Here is a 21778-nt window from a genome sequence, read left to right as displayed (position 1 = left end):
AAAGCTGACTACCCTGAGGGAGTATCAAATCACAGAGGATCCTCTTGAATCTCTCCAGGGAAACCTGTGTGTTCAAGTGAGCCTCTGCACCAATGCATGTAACCTGGGGAATAAGCAGGAGGAACTGGAGATGGAGGTTCAGGAGGTTCCTACAGAATGTTGATGACAACTTCCCGTCTCAGGTGACTGAGGAACCAACGAGGAGGGGTGTGCTGCTGGACCAAGAGAGCTGGTTAATCTTTAAGCATCACTTCCTCCAAGCCCAGGATCAATGTGTCCTCACATGTAGGAAATCAGGAAAAGGAGGCAGGAGGCCTCCATGGATGAACAAAGATCTGCTGAGACAACTCAAGGAGAATGCAGCCATCTATGAGAGGTAGAAAAAGGTCCTGGTTTCTTGGGAAGGGTATAGGAACATTGCCAGGGCATGCAGGGGTGCAACCAGGAAGCCTAAAACCCTTTTAGAATTAAACTTGGCCAGGAAAGTTAAGAAAAACAAGAAGGGGTTTTTCAGGTATATCAGCAGCAAAAGGAAGACTAGGGAGAATGTGGGCCTGCAGCTGAACACAGAGGGTGTCCTGGTGACAGAGGATGCAGAGAATGCTCAAGTACTGAATGCCTTCTTTGTTTCAGTCTTTACAGCCAAGGCCGGCCCTCAGGAAGCCCAGTCCGGCAAGGATAGTAGGGTGGCCGGGACAGCAGAGGACTTGCCCTGGGTGAAAGAGGAAGAGGTTAAAGACTTGTTGGCCAAGCTTAATGCTCATAAGTCAATGGGTCCTGATGAGATGCATCCAAGAGTGCTGAGGAAGACAGTTGATGTGGTTGCTAAGCCACTCTCCATCATTTTTGAACAATCATGGAGGACAGGTGAGGTACTTGAGGACTGGAGAAAGGCCAATGTCACTCCAGTCTTCAAAAAAGGCAAAAAAGACAACCTAGGAAACTATAGGCCAGTCAGCCTCACCTCCATCCCTGGAAAGGTGATGGAACAACTCATCCACAATGTTGTTAATAAATATATGAAGGAAAAGATAGTTATCAAGGGGAGTCAGCATGGATTCACCAAGAGGAAATTCTGATTGACAAACCTGATAGTCTTCTATGAAGGCAAAAATGACTGGCTAGATGAGGGGAGAGCAGTGGATGTCATCTACCTTACCCTCAGCAACGCTTTTGACACCATCTCCCGTAACATGCTTATCAGAAAGCTCAGGCAGTGTGGCTTGGATGAGTGGACAGTGAGGTAGGTCGAGAGCTGGCTGAATGACAGAGGCGAGAGGGTGGTGATCAATGGCACAGAATCGAGTTGGAGGTCTGTGGTCAGTGGGGTTCCACAAGGATTGGTTCTGGGGCCAGTCTTGTTTAACAATCTGGATGAGGGGATAGTGTACCTTAAGAAAGTTTGCTGATGACACCAAAATGGGAGGACTGTCTGATTCCTCAGAAGGCTGTGCTGCCATTCAGCAGGATCTTGACCAGTTTGAGAGTTGGGCAAAGAGGAACCTCATGAGGTTCAACAAGGAAAAGTGCAGAGTCCTGCACTGGGGAGGAACAACCCCACAAACCAGTACAGGCTGGGGACTGACCTGGTGGGAAACAGGAACTTTTGAATACAGTTCTGCTAATATTAGAATTACACAGAAATCAGAAAAAAAATCAATGAAAAGAACAAATCCCCATCATTTTAATAAAAGATAATTATGCCATCCCAACCTTCTTGTTCTGTTTATTTTTCCCTTTGGTAAAAATACTGGACTATGGGACCTTCACTTTTATGGTAAATGTCTCTGTAGAAGACCAACAGAACAGGACAAGTAGTACCTGTGCAAAACAAGGGCTTGCTATTTGGCTTCCAAAAGTAGCTAAAAAAGGCAAAATATATACACATACATTAGCCTAATACACCTGCAATCCCTATTATTTTCAGATAAAGGAATTTATTGTGTTTCAAGTGTTTTGTCTATTTAGGAATTTCTAATGGGTTTCTTCCTTTAAGAACTGGACAAACTAATGTCCAATCTCCCTTTGAATGCAAATTGACTTCTCAAAATCTGCGAAGTCAGAGCTTCTCTGGTCTATCAAAATCTATGTAAAATCATCTCCTAAAATCTGACTCTCGCTATTTCCCTTATCCAGGCACAAGTATTATCTATTATCTACTTAAGAGAGGAAAAGGGGGTGCAGAAAGCATGACATTTCTAAATCTTTAGTTCATAGAGTCTAGAGATGTCTAGTGGTATGGACTACCACTGTTATAGCAAGCTCAAGGCTAGCTATTGATAAGGATATATTTCCTTTTATTTGTAAAACATGCTGCTTGTTAACTCATTTAACCCCACTTAGTTCTTGTATTATGAAAAATATTGCACATTGCAGCCCCAGTCCACTTTCTCCATTCAACTTTTTTGATCAAAGTAAAAAATCCCCATGCAACCCAAAACCAAGTTGGTAAATATTTGTTAAGTACTTTAGTCAACTGAGCTAGAAATCACTTTGTGGAGGGTTTAGACAAAGAATGTTGCACTAAAAAGGAGAGTTTGCTCCAGCATAGTAGAGGTATATGACTGTTGGTTGCAGTGGACGACACTGTTCACTCTCAGTCATTATCCTATGTACTGTGTCAAGGATATGTTAAAAAAAACAGCATTTACACTGACTTCATTACATTCTGGATCAGACTTCTGATACTTATTTTTTAAATATTAAGTAATCAATTCTTAAATCTAAGAGTGAAGATCAGTGTGCAGTCACCTATATTTGACCATACACTTGCTGCCTTTTACTTCTACTTTAAGCAGACACTGTTTTTATAGGATATTAACATGTCTTAAAAAGAAAAAAAAAATGAATACCATTTTATGTTAATGTAATAGGTTAGTTAATGGCAGTTCCTGAGCTTTAAAAATCCTCCCAAACAGCTACTATTGCAATGTGGTACTAAAGCTGGTGTGAGAAACTAATATAACAAAATAACAGATGTGCCTGACTTTTCTTTTATTCTTACTACATGGCAACTAAAACCACATGCAGTTCAGTGAAGAGACCTGTATTTTACAAACAATGCCTTTTTAGAATTATGGACTTTAATTTCTTTTTACACATTTCCCTTTAACCTGTGAAATAATGGAATGTTATAAGGCAAAGCTACAAATGACCAAATTGTCTAGAAAGCTCATCATAGAATGTCTATTCCACTTTAAAAGACCACATTACCTAAATGGCAAATACAATGCTAAAATGAGATTTACAGTTCTCTGTAAAACTGAGGAACAGATTAAGTTGGAATAAATAATTTTACTGTTTTCATTTATTTTCTTGTGCAATAAAGTTTAACTTGCTTGTATCTTTTGGTGCAAGAGATAAAGTTCAGTTTCCAGAATTTAGTTCTCATTTTAGTATAAAAGTAATGGAAAGGTTCATACAACGTGGGAGGACTGCAACGTAGATCAATTAGCAACAATTTTCACCTTATGAGTGAGCTTCTGTAATAGATGACAGACCTTTTCAAATCACAGAGCTAGATGTTTCCTAATATGACAACATTTATTTCCAGTTGCTCCATTTTTTCCTAGAATGCTATTATTCCACTTGAAGTTTGACTTTTCAGAGGGTAAAAAAACAGTGGTCTTTTGCTACCTGACCTCTCTTACTCTGACAATGGGTGTAATTATTATTTCATTAGAACTAAAGCCAGATAACATTTTATGACACTTTACTAAAATAATTGAATGCAATCAGGGAACTAAAAAGTTATATGAGAAAAAGGAGAAAGATTGCATCCTTCTTATGTGCATCTGCAGAGATATAAAGTAACGCAGACATCCAAAATTTTCAAAAGATCCTTCGTTCATCCTCTCATGTTTTCTTTATGATGTATATTTTAAATGGAAACCTATCTTATAATTAAAAAACAAATATTTTGCTCATATAAAGTCAGATTGCCTTAGAAACATAAGGTTACAGTAGTTACAGTAGGATGGGAATAAAGAAAATAAAAGGAATCATGTTAAAACTCTCTAATAACCCATAAATAACTCTTTAAATTCTCATAAAAGAGAGATTGAATTTTTAATGTCAAAAGAATTTCTAGGACTATGAATTATTGCTATGAACCTTGGAAAACAAGACTTCTAAGCTCCTCTCAAATAAAAACAACCCTTCTGATGTATTTCAGAACACAAAGCAAATCCTACTGTGGCACTGCAATTTATATCAGTGCACATTTTGGGGAAGTGAAAAGAACATACAGTTTGGTGAAAAACGCTGTGGAACATGGTCAATGACTAATAACTAAATTGGCAGCTGTTTTAAAGTAGCTCTGAGGTTTATTTTGAGTAAAGCAGTCCTCCCGGTGGAGACAGATCTGTGGTCAGTAAACAGGGAAGTCTGTCCAAGGAGCAAAATGAGTGTTTCATTTGTTTGTTAGTCACTAGGCACCTCTGTACTGATCGTTAGGCTATCACGTCCATTAGCTCATTTGGATTTGGCTCACATTTTCTAATGTATTATCCATCATTGCTGTGATGTGTACACCTCATTTCATTGTACGTGTAATAGCATGCAACCCATATGGAAGAAAATCCTAATATTTCCAGAGATCCTGTTGGAGTGGATGAAGAACCTTCCCAGGCTTAGTGTTAATGAGAGATACCAAAAACAATATGGCTTACTTCTGTGGTAGACTTGTCTGCTGCTCTCAGCTATGAGAATGCTGTGGTTTGGGTCCCTTATTGAGTTTGGAGCCACCAATGCTCTGTGAATCCAGCTAATCAGTGAATTTTATAGTTTTAATGTTGCCATGTAAGTTAGCTAGTGAGCCAATAAACCACTCTCTTACTTCACTCTTTGGCTCCATGAAACAACATTGGCTGAAGCTCTCTGGTACCTCTCCAAAAACCCAAATCTTAGCAACATCCTGAAAATACTATTGAGGTTTCTAAATAGCTTGGCATTACGTAGCAAAACAAAATCCCCAATATTTGCATATCTGGTATATAGAAACAGTTTGAGTTAAATGTAACTGAACTACAAATAAGCTATTTTATAAGTCAAGTCAATAAAAATAAATTCAGATAAAGCAACATGCAGTGAGGGTCTGTGTCTGTATTTATATATACTGTATCAAGCCTTCGTAGTATTTCTCATGTTGCCAAAAGGACTTTTGATGTTAACCATCTGTAGTAAGGTTTTTAAAAAACATTTTGATAGTTTTCTTCTTAATACTTTTTAGCTGAAAACAGTATGGTGTCTTATAATTCTTTTAACAAAGACGACTCATTAACATGGGTCTAAATATTTTTACTATTAGAAATAGCAGTTCTGTGATTTTAACAGAGATGTTTTCCTATTAGCTATATAAGGAATTAACTTCTAATTGTGAAAATATTTTTCTGCTTAATTACACAAGAAAGACTGTGTTGAGATAGGATTAATATATCTTGTGGTTAACTAAACATGAAGCTTCTAAGAGATCACTCCAATAACAAAAGCAATTAAGACTTGGGTATGTATAGGACATAATTAGGCAGGCAGTTCTTCTAATCCCAAAGACTAACTTTTACAAGCATGCATTCCTTTAAAATAACCTATTACCTGACTTATTTTAGAGAAAACTATCAAACGTGAGAACAAGCATGGTTAACTCAGATCTCATCTCTATCCCAATGAAGTTGTGTTATAGATTAAAAGCCACATTTCTGTTCTGAGAAAATTTGCCTGTATTTCTACCCTTATGCCCATATCTCAGTTCCTTTGAGAGGATTTACAACAGACACAAGCCCAAAATCAGTGAGGAAATTCCATGAGAGCCTGTTTTGATGCTCTACATTATAAGGCTCAAGGTGCTTTTGAACAAGACCCAGATAATTGAAGAAATGTTTAGTTGCAGTATTCTTCTGTCTGCTGTGCTTTCCCTTTTAAATTCTCTATCTTTCTCACTATTTCCACTAAGATTTTTCTCTTATGTCATGTTTCTGACAGAGAAACTGCTCTGTGTTACTTAAGGACCAAGTAGGACGAATGTTATTAAGCAGAGTGGAAAGAGTGTCTCACACAATACATTGCTATCTAGACACACCTCAATTAACATGGAAACGGAAACCCAAAACCCCAAGCTATTAAGTGTTCTGTTGAGACCGACACTAAACTGCAGATTTAGGGGAAAATACATGATGAAACCAATGAATAGAAACAGAAAGAGTCTGTATCTGCTTTACAAGATGCTTTAACATGCTGAGATAGGACTGCTTCATTTTTCTGCTTTCTGCAAGGTAAATGTCAGCCCAGTTAAGCATGTTTCCTCGTCTCTGATGAAGGCTGCAAGGTAGTTTGTTGCCTTTGAATTAAGGTTAATTTGAGATTGCATTGCCAGCACTACTTCTTTATGTTTGTGTCTCAATTTTATCATTTACTTAGCAGAAAAGATACACTCTCTGTTTTCCATTTGCTAAGCTAGGAACTGATCTCTTTCTATATACTTTATATTGAGAACAGAGTAAGAAAATGAATAGTAGGTTTCAAACAAATGTGTTCTGAAGTAAACCAGGATCTCGTGATACAGCTTCATTGCATTTTTAAAGTGTCATAATGACTAAAATCATAGGAATGCAAAATTGAGAGGCCTATTCAGTGAATAATAGCTTCCCAAGACCTTTGCATATTTTACTCATAAGCTCTTAACAGATATATGAGGAAAATAAAAGTTCCTTGCTTAGTCAAGAAGTAACATTTAGGCTACATGCAGGGGCAATAAAAAGAGCACACTCCAGTGAATAAACCATCAAGTCAACAGAAAACAGAACTAGACTCAGTTCCATTCTATTAATTCATTTTCATCACTGGCTTTTGTCTCATCTGTTTTTACATCAGGTATTTTTTGCAGCTTCAAGATACTTGACCTTGTCAAAGTCACTTCATTTCTCTCTGTTGTCTGTATTTTCTTTGTCATCCTTTTGTCTTATCAAGACTGAAGGTATTGTGAGGTAACAAGTGTGTCCAATTGTGCTTGACTCTAAAACTAATTCAGATTTAACTATGAACAATTATATTAGGAAAAAGTGCTATTTTGAAACACTGTCACAGAATAAGAAAGCATGAATGAGAAATACATTTGCACCCTTTCTTTCTGTATTCTTACCTAGATAATTTTGTAGTCTTTTTATTATTTCAAGAGACAGCACATTATTGCAAATTGGTAGAAAGAATTGGTAAAACAGGCAGGAATTTAAAGCAATGAAAAACTAATGACTTTCCAGTAAGATTTAATGCATGCCATTTTCAGAATGTGCTTCTACTGGCATCAAGAGCAAAATTTCCATTGTAAATACACAGCAACAAAGAAAACCTTTGGACTCAAATACTATGTACATCAAAATTGAGAAAAATAAGGGAAGTTTTCCCAGATTTTTAAAAAACCTTGCTATTGTAATTGGAAATGGGTCATTATTCAATCTAGCTTTCAACTTCAGGGGAGTGATACACAGAGAAAAACTACAAGTCTGTAAAGGAACTGACTACTCTCCTGACATGCTTTAGAACTAGTCATGGTTCAACTGTTTATGGAAACTTCTCTAGTAATTTCTGTTAGTTGTGATGAATTGGCCATATTTCAAAGACAGGCTCTGGAACACTGAGTTAACCCCACATTTTTTGCTGAAGACTTGAGAGTAAGGATTGTATGAGTCACCGAACACAGTAGGACTTAGTGCAATGGAACAATTTTCTCCTACAAAATCTATTAAAAAATCTACCTGTCTATAGGTACAGTTCAGAGGGACACTTTCCTTGGTATCTCTTCATGAAAGTGTCATCATACAAATTTTTATCACAGAAAATAATCATGTTGTATCTATTCATTGTCAATTTCCTGGACAACTTGCAACAAAGAGATTCTATACTCTGCCTGTCCCTCTTTGTATTTGGACAGCATAAAATCAATGATTCTACCAAAGCTCTAGTCTTCACTACCTAAATGGTAAAACATAGCATAAATACAGCTGTATTTGCCTTTTAAAATGGCAAAAGAATCCAAGATTTTATATTATGTTATTTAATTTCAAGGCTTAAATTCAATTACCACTATAAACATTTCAATGAAATGAATTGCAGAAGAAAGCTTTGCAAAGTCAAAAGCAATTTAGGAAGGGCAATGCTGAAATGCACAATTTAGTAACATTATTAATGTGAATAATGCATTTAACTTGAAATGATTTGAGCAAAAAACTGGGTTAGAGAGTGACCCTTGGAACAGCCATCAAATAGTTGCTGGCAGGTAACTGTGACTAGGAAATCAAGGTGTATCTCTTAATACCATTTCTCTAAGCTATGTGTTTGTAAGTAGTGTTAAAGAAGCATTGGCAACATATGGAGAGATCAGAGTTGAAAGAAAAGAAAAAGAAAGAAAGAAAGAAAGAAAGAAAGAAAGAAAGAAAGAAAGAAAGAAAGAAAGAAAGAAAGAAAGAAGGAAAGAAAGAAAGAAAGAAAGAAAGAAAGAAAAGCTTGCTGTCCATCTTGAACTACACATGGTCCTAAAAGCAAATAATGACCATTTATTTGCAAACTTAGGCCTATGATTTATAGGCAAGTGAAGAAGTCAGCAAAGTGATCTGTTTGGCATTCTAGCCTAGGCAGTGCAAAGTAAATAAACTTAACAATGTGCAATTTAGAAGTCGAATGAGTGTCTCGCTTTGCCTGCTTTTGTCTTAGACTAAATCTCGTGAAACTATTTATCCATTATTACCTGATTGTACCACTGTTTGCTTTTTATAGGGAAATTTACCTAGAGTGAGTTTTGCCAAAGTAAGGGAAAAGAAAGATCCATATTAATAATTTAATTCTTGATATGTTGCCACATCTTGTGAATTATCAGATTGCGTGAACAGAGTATTATCCTTCTCATTGAGGTACACAGAAGACCAAGGAGATGCCAGAGCCTACTGTCCAAGTTAAGTCCTTCAAGCAAAAATGACAGTAATCTTTCCAAGAGCCACAAGAAAAGAAAAAGATGACTGAGAAAAAAAGATAAAATGGCTAACATTGACAGTAAATATCTTTCAGAATCCCAATAAAAAGCATTGCTCAAAGAAAGGCTGATTTCTGCACAACTTGTCTTTAGATATCTGAAATCTAAGAACTCATATTTCTGCCTGTGAGAAATTATAGTAAAAAAAACAGTACCAACTTTGCATCTGAAAAATAAGAGACCTTTTGTTGCTATACATGTAAAGGACATTGATTGATTTCCTGATCTGGTTGTGATGGCTGTGGCTTACTGAAGATATAGAGTTGTTTATAATGTGTTATAATGAAACTTAGAAACCCTATTGAATACTGTATTTTTCTAAAATCAGTCCCAACACGCTACTTAGCAGTCCAAGCCTTCTATAAGTCATGTAATTACCTCATGATGCTAATTACTAGGTTGGTCTTAAACATATTATACTATTCTAATTCGTGTTTTTCAGGTCTTTATTTAATTAAGATGTTGTCAATAATTGTAATTTTTTTTTCCAAGTGTGGGTTTTAAAATGTTGAAGCTGGTGATCAGACATAAACGACCTATTTGGCACCTTTAACCAGTATTGGTATTAATGCCTGCTTTGTAATGACAACTCAACAAATAATTTAACAATCCACACTCTTTTCTCCTTAGCAGTTATTTTCAGCATTTAGGAAATACTACAGTATCGTGATTTCCTATCTAGAAATCCACTTAAAAATTCATTACAAATAAACAGGTAAATATGACAAAAAGAGTGAGAAAGACGAAGGTGTAATAATATGTGACAAGCAAATATCTCATGAGAGACAGGAAACAATAATTATTTTTTTTAGTGCAGAATGAACACCAACATCAAAATAAGCTCAGAGAACTAATACAATGTGAAAAATAATGTTCTCTTTCCATATCAAAACAGAGAAGGATTCACTTCACGTAACTTTCATTATCCAAAAATTCTTCTAGTTTAAGCTAATTTCTTTCTCTGTCTGTGGCTAACAGAATAAAGCCATATCTCCAGAGTGATCCATAACTGGAAGTGTTTCTGTGTCCAGTTCTGGGCTTCTCAGCTCAAGAGGGACAGAGAACTTCTGGAGAGAGAGGGGACCGAAGCATCTTCCTTATGAGGAAAGGCTGTGGGAACTGGGGCTGTTTAGTCTAAAGAATGCAAAAAGTTCCATTTAAACATAAGGAAAAACATTTAATTATGAGGGTAAGGGAGCCCTGGCACAGGCTGCCCAGGGAGGGTGTGGAGTCTCCCTCCCTGGAAGTTTTCAAAACTTGTCTGGACATGTTCCTGTGTGATCTGATCTATGTAGACCTGCTTCTGCAGGAGGGTTAGACTAGATGATCTTTAGATGTCCCTTCCAACCCTACCATTCTGTGATTCTGTGTAAATCTGAGACACTTAAAGTAGGATGAATTCTTCCCTGATAGCACCGTCCTCTTGGCTACAGAAATAGCCTAAACAGAAGTATTGAAGGTATTTACAAATTGCATATGTAAATTCTACATATAGAATCCATAAAATAAAAAAATACTGTAATTCTTTGCATCAAGTTATACAGCAAACAATCGAGTAAAATGCAAAAAAAGGTCTCTAGGTTCATGTTAGTTGTGTTCTGCATAAAGCTGCTGGAGCTGACACAGTATTAGGCATGGCTACCCTCTGTCCTCTCTTAAACCTCATTTACCTTAGTATTTAGACAACTTCGGATGGCTTGTATTGGTGGCGCAAAGGACAACACGCACCATTGTCAAATTGTGTAAATACTTCTAGAAGAGTGTTCCATAAGAAAAACTAAGTAGAAGCTGGGTCTGGTTTAGTCTTTTAAGTAAAAACTCTTTCATCTGATCACTTAGATGCTTAAAAACTGTAAACAGTAAATGAATATAACTATATCCTACAATGACATGGGACCTTGCAAATAGACATGGTTTTGCATCTATATAACAAGTGAGTAATTATTTGGAATACAATTTTGTCTTTCTTATCAAACAAGAGATTGTTGTGTAAAACAGATAATCACATATTATTAAACTGAAAGAATAAGTCAACTAAAGCACCAAGAAAATTGTTTGTTAATGAGAAATCTCAGTAACATTGTCCAATACTGGAGATTAAAAATGTGTAGGAAGATATAAATGTATATATATATATATATATATATAATCAGTCACTTTCCCAATCTTCACACAATCTGCTATCTTTTTCTGCAACTGGTTTTCTGCTAATAATGCTTTGCTGATTCCATCACATACAATCAGGAAATGAAACGGTAGAATATGACTTTGTTTATTGCTCTAGTTTTCTATTCAAGGGAAGGATGATTTTCTTAAATCATATGAGCTCAATAGTAGATATATAAAATAACTGTGAGTAAACTGTGTAAAGTTTATCATTCATGCACATCAAGCTGGAGAATCTTCAACTTTGCAGAAAAATGCAAGCTAAGCAACCAGATGAAAGTAAGTTTTGTAGTAAGTAAACTGTTTTCAGGTACAACTAGAAAGATAAAGCTACTACACTGATAGTGGTGACCTCAAGATAATATTGAGATATAAAAGGAACTTCAGCAGGCTTCTGAGTCTGTCATACTTTTCATCTAACTGTGCTCTGTAGAAAGATAGGCTTTCAAAAAACACAGAGTATCACTATTTTAAGGTAAAATACTATCAATAATCATATATGATTATCAAGTTAGGGAGAGGATAATATACAAAGCATCTGATGTGAAGGAGGTGGTTGAGAGGGCAGAAGAAAGTTGTAGCTATTTGGAGACAGCAAATGAAATCAGATGCCTCAGCTCCCAGGAATAATGCAGAGTAGTTATATCAGTGAAACAGCATCAGAGAAATTACTTGCTGAAGTAGCAGGCAAAAGACAAGCAGGCAACGGACAAACAGGTAAAGGTTAAAGTAGATGGCATTACTGTCCTTATTAGGTAGCAAGAGTGAAAAATCAATATTTGACACATATAACTGTCAATCTGGGAGATACAAGGTAATAATTTAAAACACCTAAATTTAACTGACAGTAGAGAGAGAAAAGGGATTTAAAGCTGCTGTCTGATTTCATAATTTATAACTTCAGAAAATTAGTAGTAGAGTGGGAACTGAAAATGTTTACTCTTTTGAATGCTACTCTTGGCTAGGAAAATGAGATACAGAATGGTGAAAAACCTATTTACAAGAGCAGTCACTAAGCACCTGGAATATCTCTTCCCCCTCTAATCTGCCCTAGTGAGATCTCATCTGGAGTTCTATGTCCAGTTTTGGGCTCCCCAGCTTAAGAGGGACAGGGGTATTCTGGAGAGAGTATAGTGCAGGGTCACCAAGATGATAAGGGGAGAGGAGCATCTTTCTTATGAGGAAAGGCTGCGGGAACTGGGACTGTTCAGCCTGGAGAAGACTGAGGAGGGATCTCATTAATACTTAGAATTATTAGAAAGGTGGATGTCAAGAGGATGGGGCAGCACCTTTTTTCTGTAGTGCTCAGTCACAGGACAAGGGCTAATGAACAAAAGCTGGAACACAGAAAGTTCCACTTAAATGTAAAGAAAAACTTTGTTACTGTGAGGGTGAGGGAGCCCTGGTACAGGCTGCCCAGGGAGGGTGTGGAGTCTCTGGAAGTTTTCAAAATCTGCCTGGACACGTTCCTGTGTGACCTGATCTAGGTGAACCTGCTTCTGCAGAGGGGTTGGACTAGATGATCTCTAAAGGTCCCTTCCAACCTGTACTATTCTATGATCAGTAGGAATAATTTTCTTTTTTATAGCCTCACTGCCTCATTCTAGGTGTAATGTGTGAAATGTTTTAACACTTCCTTTAACATCAAGTAACTGAAGATGCAGAGAGTGAGGTGATCAGCTGGAATGAAAGTCCTGGATTGTGTCCAGGAGGAGCAGAACTACTCGAACTAGCAAAGCAGCCTGATGATGCTAGTACAGTAAGAGATTCTGGGAAAGCTTGTGAACTGGTTCAAGGTAGTAAATGATACTGACAAGCAAATCAAAGTAATGAGGGAAAGTGACTGCCCTGAAAGTGAAGTTACACTTTCTTTTCTCAGTAATTACCTTCAAATATTTTATGTTGCTCAGTTTATGATAAGTTTACACAAGCTATGGGAAGAAAATCTTCACTTTTAAAGGAATGGCAAGAGTGTCCTTAAGCAAGCATGTGGCAGAATTCAGATCCAGGTTTTGACTGAGCTGGAAAATTTGGTCATCGAATCTCATTAACTTTTCCTCCACATCACAGAGATACAGTCTTCCACAGTTAATAATGGTGTATGGTGTAAAGGAGTGTTGTGTGGGGAATATGGGATTCATAAGTCAGTTTAGAGTCTGGATCACAACAGATTTTCTGCTATTGCAGCACCAATAAGGTATTATTCTTGAATCCACATATGTGTGGTCTGTGTGTTGACCCACATAATACTTCATATTCCTGCCTCTGGAGCTAATTTATGGATGTAGCAATCCTGAACACTTTAAAACAAAGACCATACTTGTTAACGGCTTCATTTTGAAACAGAAGATTCAGAATTTTCCTTTTTGAGAGTAAAATGAGTAAAACAATCCCAGCTCATGACAGAGAGGAATTTATCTCTAGGGCTCATCCAAAATTGCTGTGAACTGCCCATAAGCAGTGATTAGCATTTTTATGCATGATGCAAATATCACCTCTCAGCAACCATTATCACAGTGAGCGCTCTGAGATGTATGTCAGCACACAAGACTTTTGACAGATGAACTGCTGATTGCAGTGGCATTTGAGTAAGAATCTCCCAAAATAACTTCAAGTCAGAACAGACCTGTTCAAGTCATCCACTTACCAAAGAGTACAACACTATTTTTTAAAGGCATTCAGTAGGCTTTTGTCCAATTTTATAGGCTTTCTAGTGGATATTATAAAAGATAAACCAAGTAAGGCACATGAAGAAAATTCAAAAGGCAGGAAAGCTAACACTGTGAAATATCATACTGGAAAGCCAGTTACTTTAGCAAAATCCAGAAACCAATGTCTCACTTTAAGCTTCTTTTAGGTACCACAGAACCACTGCTGGGATCATTCCTTGTAATATGAGGGAAAAGGGCATACAGACAAGTTTGCTTTCATATGGTTTTCCTTACAAATGTGTTTCGGCTAAACTCTATGAAAGCAGCATGACAATAAAATCACAGTCAAAGTGTTAAAAGTTCAATACAATGCTCTGAGTTTTAAGGAAAAAAAACAGAGGACTATTTAATTTAAGTGACAAGCATGTCCTTCTTACAGGATGTTTACCTAGAGTTGAAGCATGTGAGACCATCTCCACTCAAGAACTGAATTCACAGTAATCAGCCTATAGCAGAACTTAAGAACAAGCTTAAGTGCTAACTCCACTATTTTTAATTCCTCCTGGTTTGGTGTTTAATTTTTTTCAAACAAGAAACGTTGGGATACTCTTTTGGAGAAATATCATCAATATAGTGACCTTCAGAGAAGGATAAATTAGTCATATTCCTCTGAAGTTACTAAATTTGTACCATGGCTATATGAAAAATGAACTAAAAGACAAATACTTCTTCACAGCTTTCCTTTTGTCCAGATTAAAAAAAAAAAAAGTATGCCCAATGTTTCAAGGACTTGCAGAGACTGTGCAAGTGGTAGGATTAAATTTGCAGGTTCAAGTAGGCTGAAATATAGCAAAACTTATCTGAGACTGAAAAATTGTAGAATACAAAAATTAAGTCCACAGCCTCTTATCATCTGCAGTTAACTAAAAATGCACTATCACCCTGGGAGGGATAACACACCACAAGATACTTCTTTGTAGTCTCTGCATATCCTTGGTTTCTCAATATCACTGATAGGACTAAATATAACTGCCTCTTTTTATGTGATGAAATATTTGTACTTGCTTCTTCACCATAAAATGCAGCAGCATAGTTTTTCTCCTCTCTAGAAGTTACTAGCTGCTGTTTCATCAAGCTGCTTGAGCAGATTTTGTCAGGGTTACTTTCCTTCATAATATCTACTAGGAGGTTCTATTTTTGATTTGTACTAGAAACAGTGTTGATAACACAGGGATGATTTTGTTACTGTTGAGAGCAGTGCTCACAGCATCAAGGTCTTTTTTGCTCCATACTCCACCCCACTAGTGAGGAGGTTGGAGGGCCGAAGGAGTTGGGAGAGGATATCCCAGAACATCATATTCAGTATATAAAGCTGGTGAAAGAATGAGGAAGAAGGGGACATTCAGAATGTTGGTGTTTGTCTGCCCAAGCCACCACTATGCACAATGGAGCCCTGCTTCCCTGGAGGTGGCTGAACATCTGCCTATGATGGGAAGAGGGGAATAAATTCTTTGTTTTGCTTTGTGTGAGTGGCTTTTGCTTTGCTTATTAAACTGTATTTATCTCAGTTTTCTCACTTTTACCCTTTCAATTCTCTCTCCATCCCACCAGGGGGAAATGAAAGAGCAGCTGTGTTGTGCTGAGTTGCCAGCTGGGGTTAAACCTTGACACTGCTCTAAAAAACTTTCAGAAAATCTCAGAATCTTCAGTTATTCAAAAGTTTAATAGGCAAGGCAACTGTTGCCTTTTTAAGTACATGTTTAAACTTGGAGAAAAGATAGCAATGGTACTGCTAAATTGCTTGGCAACTGTAGGTAAAAAAGATGTCATAATTTATATGTGAAAAGATTGCAGGGGGTTAGTAGCCACGTCTAGTGCTATTGAGGCTTCCCATCAAGAACTGTATTGCAAACTGGCAGCTGACTATAAATATTGCTATTTTCAACAGTTCAAAAATGTAAATGTGTCACCAACTGGTCAAATAGGTTTCCATACCAGTGATTTATTGCAGTCTTTCACATTAGCATAGTACTGATTTGTGTAGATCACTCCCTAGCTGAAAACAACTCCTGCGCACAATATTGTAATGAATTCACATGCTGAATCAGTGTTGTTAGCTTCAGAGCAACGTTGAAAGGCAATTTTGAGCAGTCTAACTAGACAAAGATAATTTATATGAACCAGATTTGCTAACAAGTCTGTGTACAAGTCTGAAGTAAACATACCTTTCCACAAAGCTTTGGAAGGACAGAAAAGGGAAACAAAAATCACCTATCTCTACAAAAGAGGAGAAGCCAATGAAAAAAATCTACAACTACTATTTGTGTCCACTAACAACGGAAAAGGCAGGGCTGCTGGGCAACTTGTAAGGTTTGGCTGATGAAGGTGAAGGCCTCCCTAAGTAGAGCTTTCTGCAACCAAAGTACCAAGACATGAAGATCTCTGTGGGTTTCCATAGTTTTATCACCCACATGTCACAGAATTAGGACGGTTATACTCAGCAAACAAAGAATATGAATATGATCCTAAACCACACAACCATCCCCATACCTGAAACACAAAGAAGATAAACACTTGGGAAAAGGTATATGAAATTTTACCTGCAGCCACTGTGACTGGTCATTGTGGCCAGAGGTCCAAGCATTAACCTTGCCTTGCTTGTCCAGTCGGGCTTTCCTAGGCTCCCAAGTGAACATATCCATGTTGAGTGTACGGAAAACACTGGAGGCACTAATCTGGAAGTCTTGTATATGTCCTGATTTCATCCCCAGGGGTTCAGAGCAACCTGGAACAGCAAAATAAGACCCTGTGACAACATCTACTTATCTCCATAAGTGGTTTAGGTTTTCTGTTATGGAAAATATAACTAGTGATTCTTGGAAGAAAAGGCTTTAATCAAGTCTATTGTTAGAGAAACTTGTAAACATGCAAATGAAAAAGAGTCAATTCAAAACACTTTATTTCAACACTACCTTGGAAGAATAAAAAACAAACTACAGAATTCAACATACTTCACTGTGACATAAATTTATGAAAGCAAACAAACAGAAAAGATTACTTTCACCTCTCCTTACCTCACTTTTATTTTCTTGTCTAGCAGCTTGCTATTGTTTCTCCTTTACAGTTCAATTTTCACATGCTTTTATACAATGTCACATCAACTATGTGCTTTCCTACTGAGGAAACATTATTTTTTCTTAAAGTAACATGTTAACAAGCACCAAGCTTGTCTACACTTTTGAATTACTTGACACCTAGCCAAAAACTTTTCTACTCCATCAGTGGGTAGGGAGGCTTTCAAAGTAAAACAGTAAACTACAGTAAAATAGCCATGAAGAAGGGAGAACAGTAAGAATTACATAGGAGAAATTGAGAGTTAAGGGCTCAGTTTTTAAACCAGGCTGATGTCCCACATAACTTAGTTATTTTGATTGCAGCAAAAGACATGTCTTGGGCTTCTCCTTTCTCTGTTGGGTGTTCATGAAAAAAAAATTGATAAGCAACTCTGTGTTCCTCTGCCTTGCTATTGTACAATGGAGACTTTGGGCCCAGAAGAGGGAAGAAGAAAGCTTACAAGAGGAGACACCCTTTTACAGCAGAACTTTAATAACAGTACTGGAAGTTAAGGGAGGTAGATGGGCTGCATGGTTTTAAGATTTAAAAAAAAAATAAGACAGGTAAGTCAAGCTGCAGAGAGAGAGAAAGAGGGCTGCTAAGAGGTCAGGAATGGTAGATATATGGCTGGGTGGAGTAATGTTTGATGGTTAAGGAAAAGGTTAAAGATGAGAATGTAAAAAGAAATCTTCTTATTTCATTCCTGCCCCAGCTTTCAAAAATCCACATATGTCCATTTGTCTCAAAATTTTCACTTCACTAATTTGGGAATCTTAGTTCAGAAGTGGAATTGACTCAGTTAAATTGCCAATAATGTTTTAACATACTCCGTTGGATGAAGTGGGTTCGAGATCTAACATACCTGCTTTTGCAGGACTACATCATCTCTATGAACGCACAGAATCTTGATTTTATGGATCACTGAGAATACAGAGGTTTTCCCCCCCACACACCTCACAACAGTGAGCTGGTTCCTATCAAGTAATCATTTGCTGAGTCACCAGCTGTGTTTCTTAAAGCGCACATGTAAGCCATGAAGGCTTTCCTTCTGGGACCATGACACTTGTCAGCTGGTATATCTTGAAAGAGACAGAGCATTGTGTGATGATTTAAAACATCTTCAGAGTTTTTATTTTATTTTTCACTTTACTTGAGCTAGATATGAAAGCTGTCTCCTTTTCTTCTTAAATGCAAATTTCCTCCACAGGATGTTTACCCAGATTTAAAGACTTGATTCTTTTCAGTTTCTTTGGTATTATTAGCGAAGACCTTCTGGTCAGATTCTACATTCTGTTCTCTTGTAGGTTTAACACACAGAATTAAGTGGAATTATTAGTGATTCAAATCAAGAAGGTAGGACCAGGCCCTTTGTAGGAGGTCAAACAGCAGGAGTAGATAATAGTAGTAATAATGATATGCTTTTTAATATAGACACTGCTGTATTTGAAATTTGAAATATTGCCATTTTTCCTACTCAATTAAAAATAAACAGAAAAGGTAGTTAATTTTGGAAACTAAGTCCAACCTTTCAGAACTGATTCTCAGTGCACAAATGGAAATTGTACAGCCTTCCATGTAGAATGAACTACCTAGTTCAAAACACCAACAAAACAATTTTTCTGGCAGTAGGAGAGAGCAATTGATAGCACAAATGAGAGACTCATCTGTTTCTTTAGAGGACTTTGCTTATTATTCAATTCTGAAGTATCACTCCAGGATGACAAGGACCGTCAGCAGAAATGTTTCATCTGAGGAATGTGAAGGAGGTTCCTGACACAAAAACAAGGGTTGTCAAAACTGTTTTTCAGTGCTGATCCCATCTATCAAATATAGTTCTATCTTTTTTGAGTATTATTACTGATGAAGGTTATTACCTTCATCAACAACAGATGTGCCTGCTTGCCTGTCTGCACATGCGTGCATATGTTAATGGGATTTTACACTTGCCTTCTCTCTCCACTGCCCCAAAGGGAGGAGGAAGACAAAGGTAACAAAAAGGTAAAGGTAACAAAAGAAAGTAAGAATAATGAGAACCAGAAGAGATAAATATGATGCATGCAGTTGGCAGAACAGAGTCTTAGTGCCATGCCACAGTGAGCAACTGCAGACCCAGTTGCTTCACTGCTCCTATGGCACCCTGCTGCAATGACACAAGATGATGACTGTTTATTCTAACAGGCAAGCTATAACCTAGAGTGCAAAGGAAAGAATCATCAAACTAGTACAAAACTTTGTGTCTGCAGATAGTTACCCCTCATAGAGGTTTAAGTACAACAATACTCAGAACTCCCTGAAATGCCTCCTCTTCACTGCACTGTATCTTGAAATTTGCTTTGCAATGTCCTTCTTCTGAAAGGATTCCACCTCCCTTTTTAGTGAGAGCTGATGCAGACATATTTATGGCTATGCTCAGTGGAATACCTTAGGTCAAAATGTGTAAGACACATATCACAGTTTGAGATAAATGATATCTGATAACTGTAGCTTGAAACTTAACCAAGGTAAAACTTTGCCATTTATTCTTATTTGGTCTAGCTCAATTAAACTGGAGCAGTGAAATAATGTGGATGATTGTATTAGCATTGAAAAATTGAAAGAAGCCACACAGAGTTTATTCTCTATTGACTCTTCAGAGGGCATAATATTTACTTTTCAATATGCATCCTGTACTGTGCCTCTCATCTACCTCTTCTTTCAAGAAAGCTCAAACTCTCAAAGGAAATACTACATTTCCAAAGCAGTAGATGCAAAACCATAAATGGATCTGCACGCAAAGCTCTACAAGCACTTTGTTTTAGGCCAGGATTCATGTAGTATTAGCAAAAGTAGCACAGATCAAAGAAAGGGCAAATGTGATTTTGTTCTGATTAATATTGTGATTTTTTTATTTTCTGAAAAATGAGAAATTAAAAAAAAATTATTCTTCTTAATGAACATAGGGTTCTGTTCCAGATTAGACAGCGTTGAAGATGAACAAGGGGAGGGAAATGTGGTATTAAATGCAAATGTTAAAGTCCCCTTATGTGTGAGTTTGATAGGTACTGTTAGAACAGAGAAATAGTTACCAGAAGAACATGAAAAAATAGAAAAAGTACATGCTTAAAAGATGCTATGAGTCTCAGAAGGATGGTCAAGTTCTGGGGAACTGCAAAACTTGACAAGCTCAGAATGCCAAGAATTTGCTGAATTGGTAGATAGTAACTAACAGAAACAACCATCAAGAATGTATGATGTGGGCTGCATGCAAGAAGGGAGAGACTGCTATATGCAGATGTTTGAGAGAATTGCATAAGTGATTGTACTGTGTGAACAGTAACCTTTTTTACAAAAAAATCCCCAGCCTGATGCTACTATTAATAACAGCTTAATAAATAAAGGCATTCTGATAAACAATAGTTGTGATCTGTTTCTCTCTGAACATCAATACTCTATAAAGTGAAGGGAATTTACAACACAGAGATATGTAAAACACAAATAAGGCAGGAATAGAAGGCCATGAAAAATAATTTATTGATAGCCAGTTCCAGGAGCATTGATCAAGGTTTTTAATAAGATCTGACCATGGGTCCTAGTAAGTAAAGCTATTTATGGGAATAGAGCAGATTATATTGACAATTTTTCTGAAGTTTGTTCTAAGAAAGAACTAGATTTTACGATGATTTGGTGCTGCAAGACAATTTGCCTCCCTTCTGTAATGACTCTCTAGTACCAGGACCTGTTATAAAAGTCAGATTTCTCAAAGCGTTTTTCCTGACTACAACAGACCACCTGGAATCAGAGTGAATTAGTCTGTCATTATGAAAATTATACTCCTGTTTCAGTAAGATAGAAATTTTTCTGCTGAACCTTGGCTGCCTGCAGTTTTAAGAAATGATGACCTTGAAACTGTTAGGAGACCACTGAGATTAATTCACTTCAGTAGCTTTCACAGTTCTTTGAGCAAAACAATTCCTGGTCACTCTGGCAAGGATTTACTCTAAATTGTGATTCCAGAAATGGAAGACATTAAAAAAAAAAATCTAATAGACTGAAGCACCTAGACAGAATGTTCTATTTACTCCCAAATCTATCTGTATTGGAAAAGGGCTGCAATGAGATTAATACATTAACTTTTCATTTCTGAATCTAGTTTTGATGCTGCTAAGGGACTAACAATTATTTAACTCCAGCTGTTTTGATATAGTGTTCATGAACTGGATGACTTTTGTTTGTACAGTGAACATGCAGCCACATAAAAATCTTAAATGGATACAGTGGAGAGCTCCAACCAGTAAAATGTTGGAAAGAAAAAAATTTACATGCTTTCCCGGATTTGTAAGGTAATACGGTTCTTGCAGAGCATGGTCAGAGGTCAGGCTTTACATTTATGAGCTATAACTTCTGCTCCTACAAACCTTAAGAGAGTTTATATTGCCTTCACTTGTTCATTTACTTCCTAATACAAGATGCAATCTCTGCTTCTGCTAGAAACCCAGAAAACAAAGCTAAATTGAAATCCTGACTAAAGTAGTTCAGCAAAATACATCTTACTGCTCTTTGAGTGGTCCTTGATGGCAGCTGAAGCACTCTTGTTCCTGTGAGGATGTCAGCACATTGGCATGGACACTCAGCAGCCAGAAGAAACTATTCAAATGAGCTTTGACACCCGCTTCTCCCTTGACTCTGCCATACAGCACTGCACAAAAAGCTCTGGCTCTCAAAAAACATTTTTAGTGCTTAGTTTAGGCTGTGCTGAGTGTAAATATAAGGTAGAGACTCTCTGTCTCATGGTCTGCTTTGTATGTAATCTTACAGGTCTTGATAGCTGTTGATCCTTACTAAAACTGCT

At 37.0% G+C, this 21778-nt stretch overlaps 1 protein-coding gene across 1 annotated transcript in view; it reads right to left on the bottom strand.

Annotated features, from left to right (window-relative positions):
- Window positions 1–21778, bottom strand: part of EDIL3 (EGF like repeats and discoidin domains 3) — a 257156-nt gene that overhangs the window by 31800 nt on the left and 203578 nt on the right. The window contains exon 8 of the mRNA XM_062018152.1: window positions 16437–16621. Within this exon, the coding sequence (XP_061874136.1) occupies window positions 16437–16621 (185 nt within the window). The remainder of the gene's footprint in view (window positions 1–16436; window positions 16622–21778) is intronic.

This window comes from Colius striatus, chromosome Z, assembly GCF_028858725.1.
Source record: "Colius striatus isolate bColStr4 chromosome Z, bColStr4.1.hap1, whole genome shotgun sequence".
NCBI lineage: Eukaryota > Metazoa > Chordata > Aves > Coliiformes > Coliidae > Colius > Colius striatus.
Note: the sequence above shows the minus strand (reverse complement) of the source record. Positions and strands in the feature narration are given on the sequence as shown.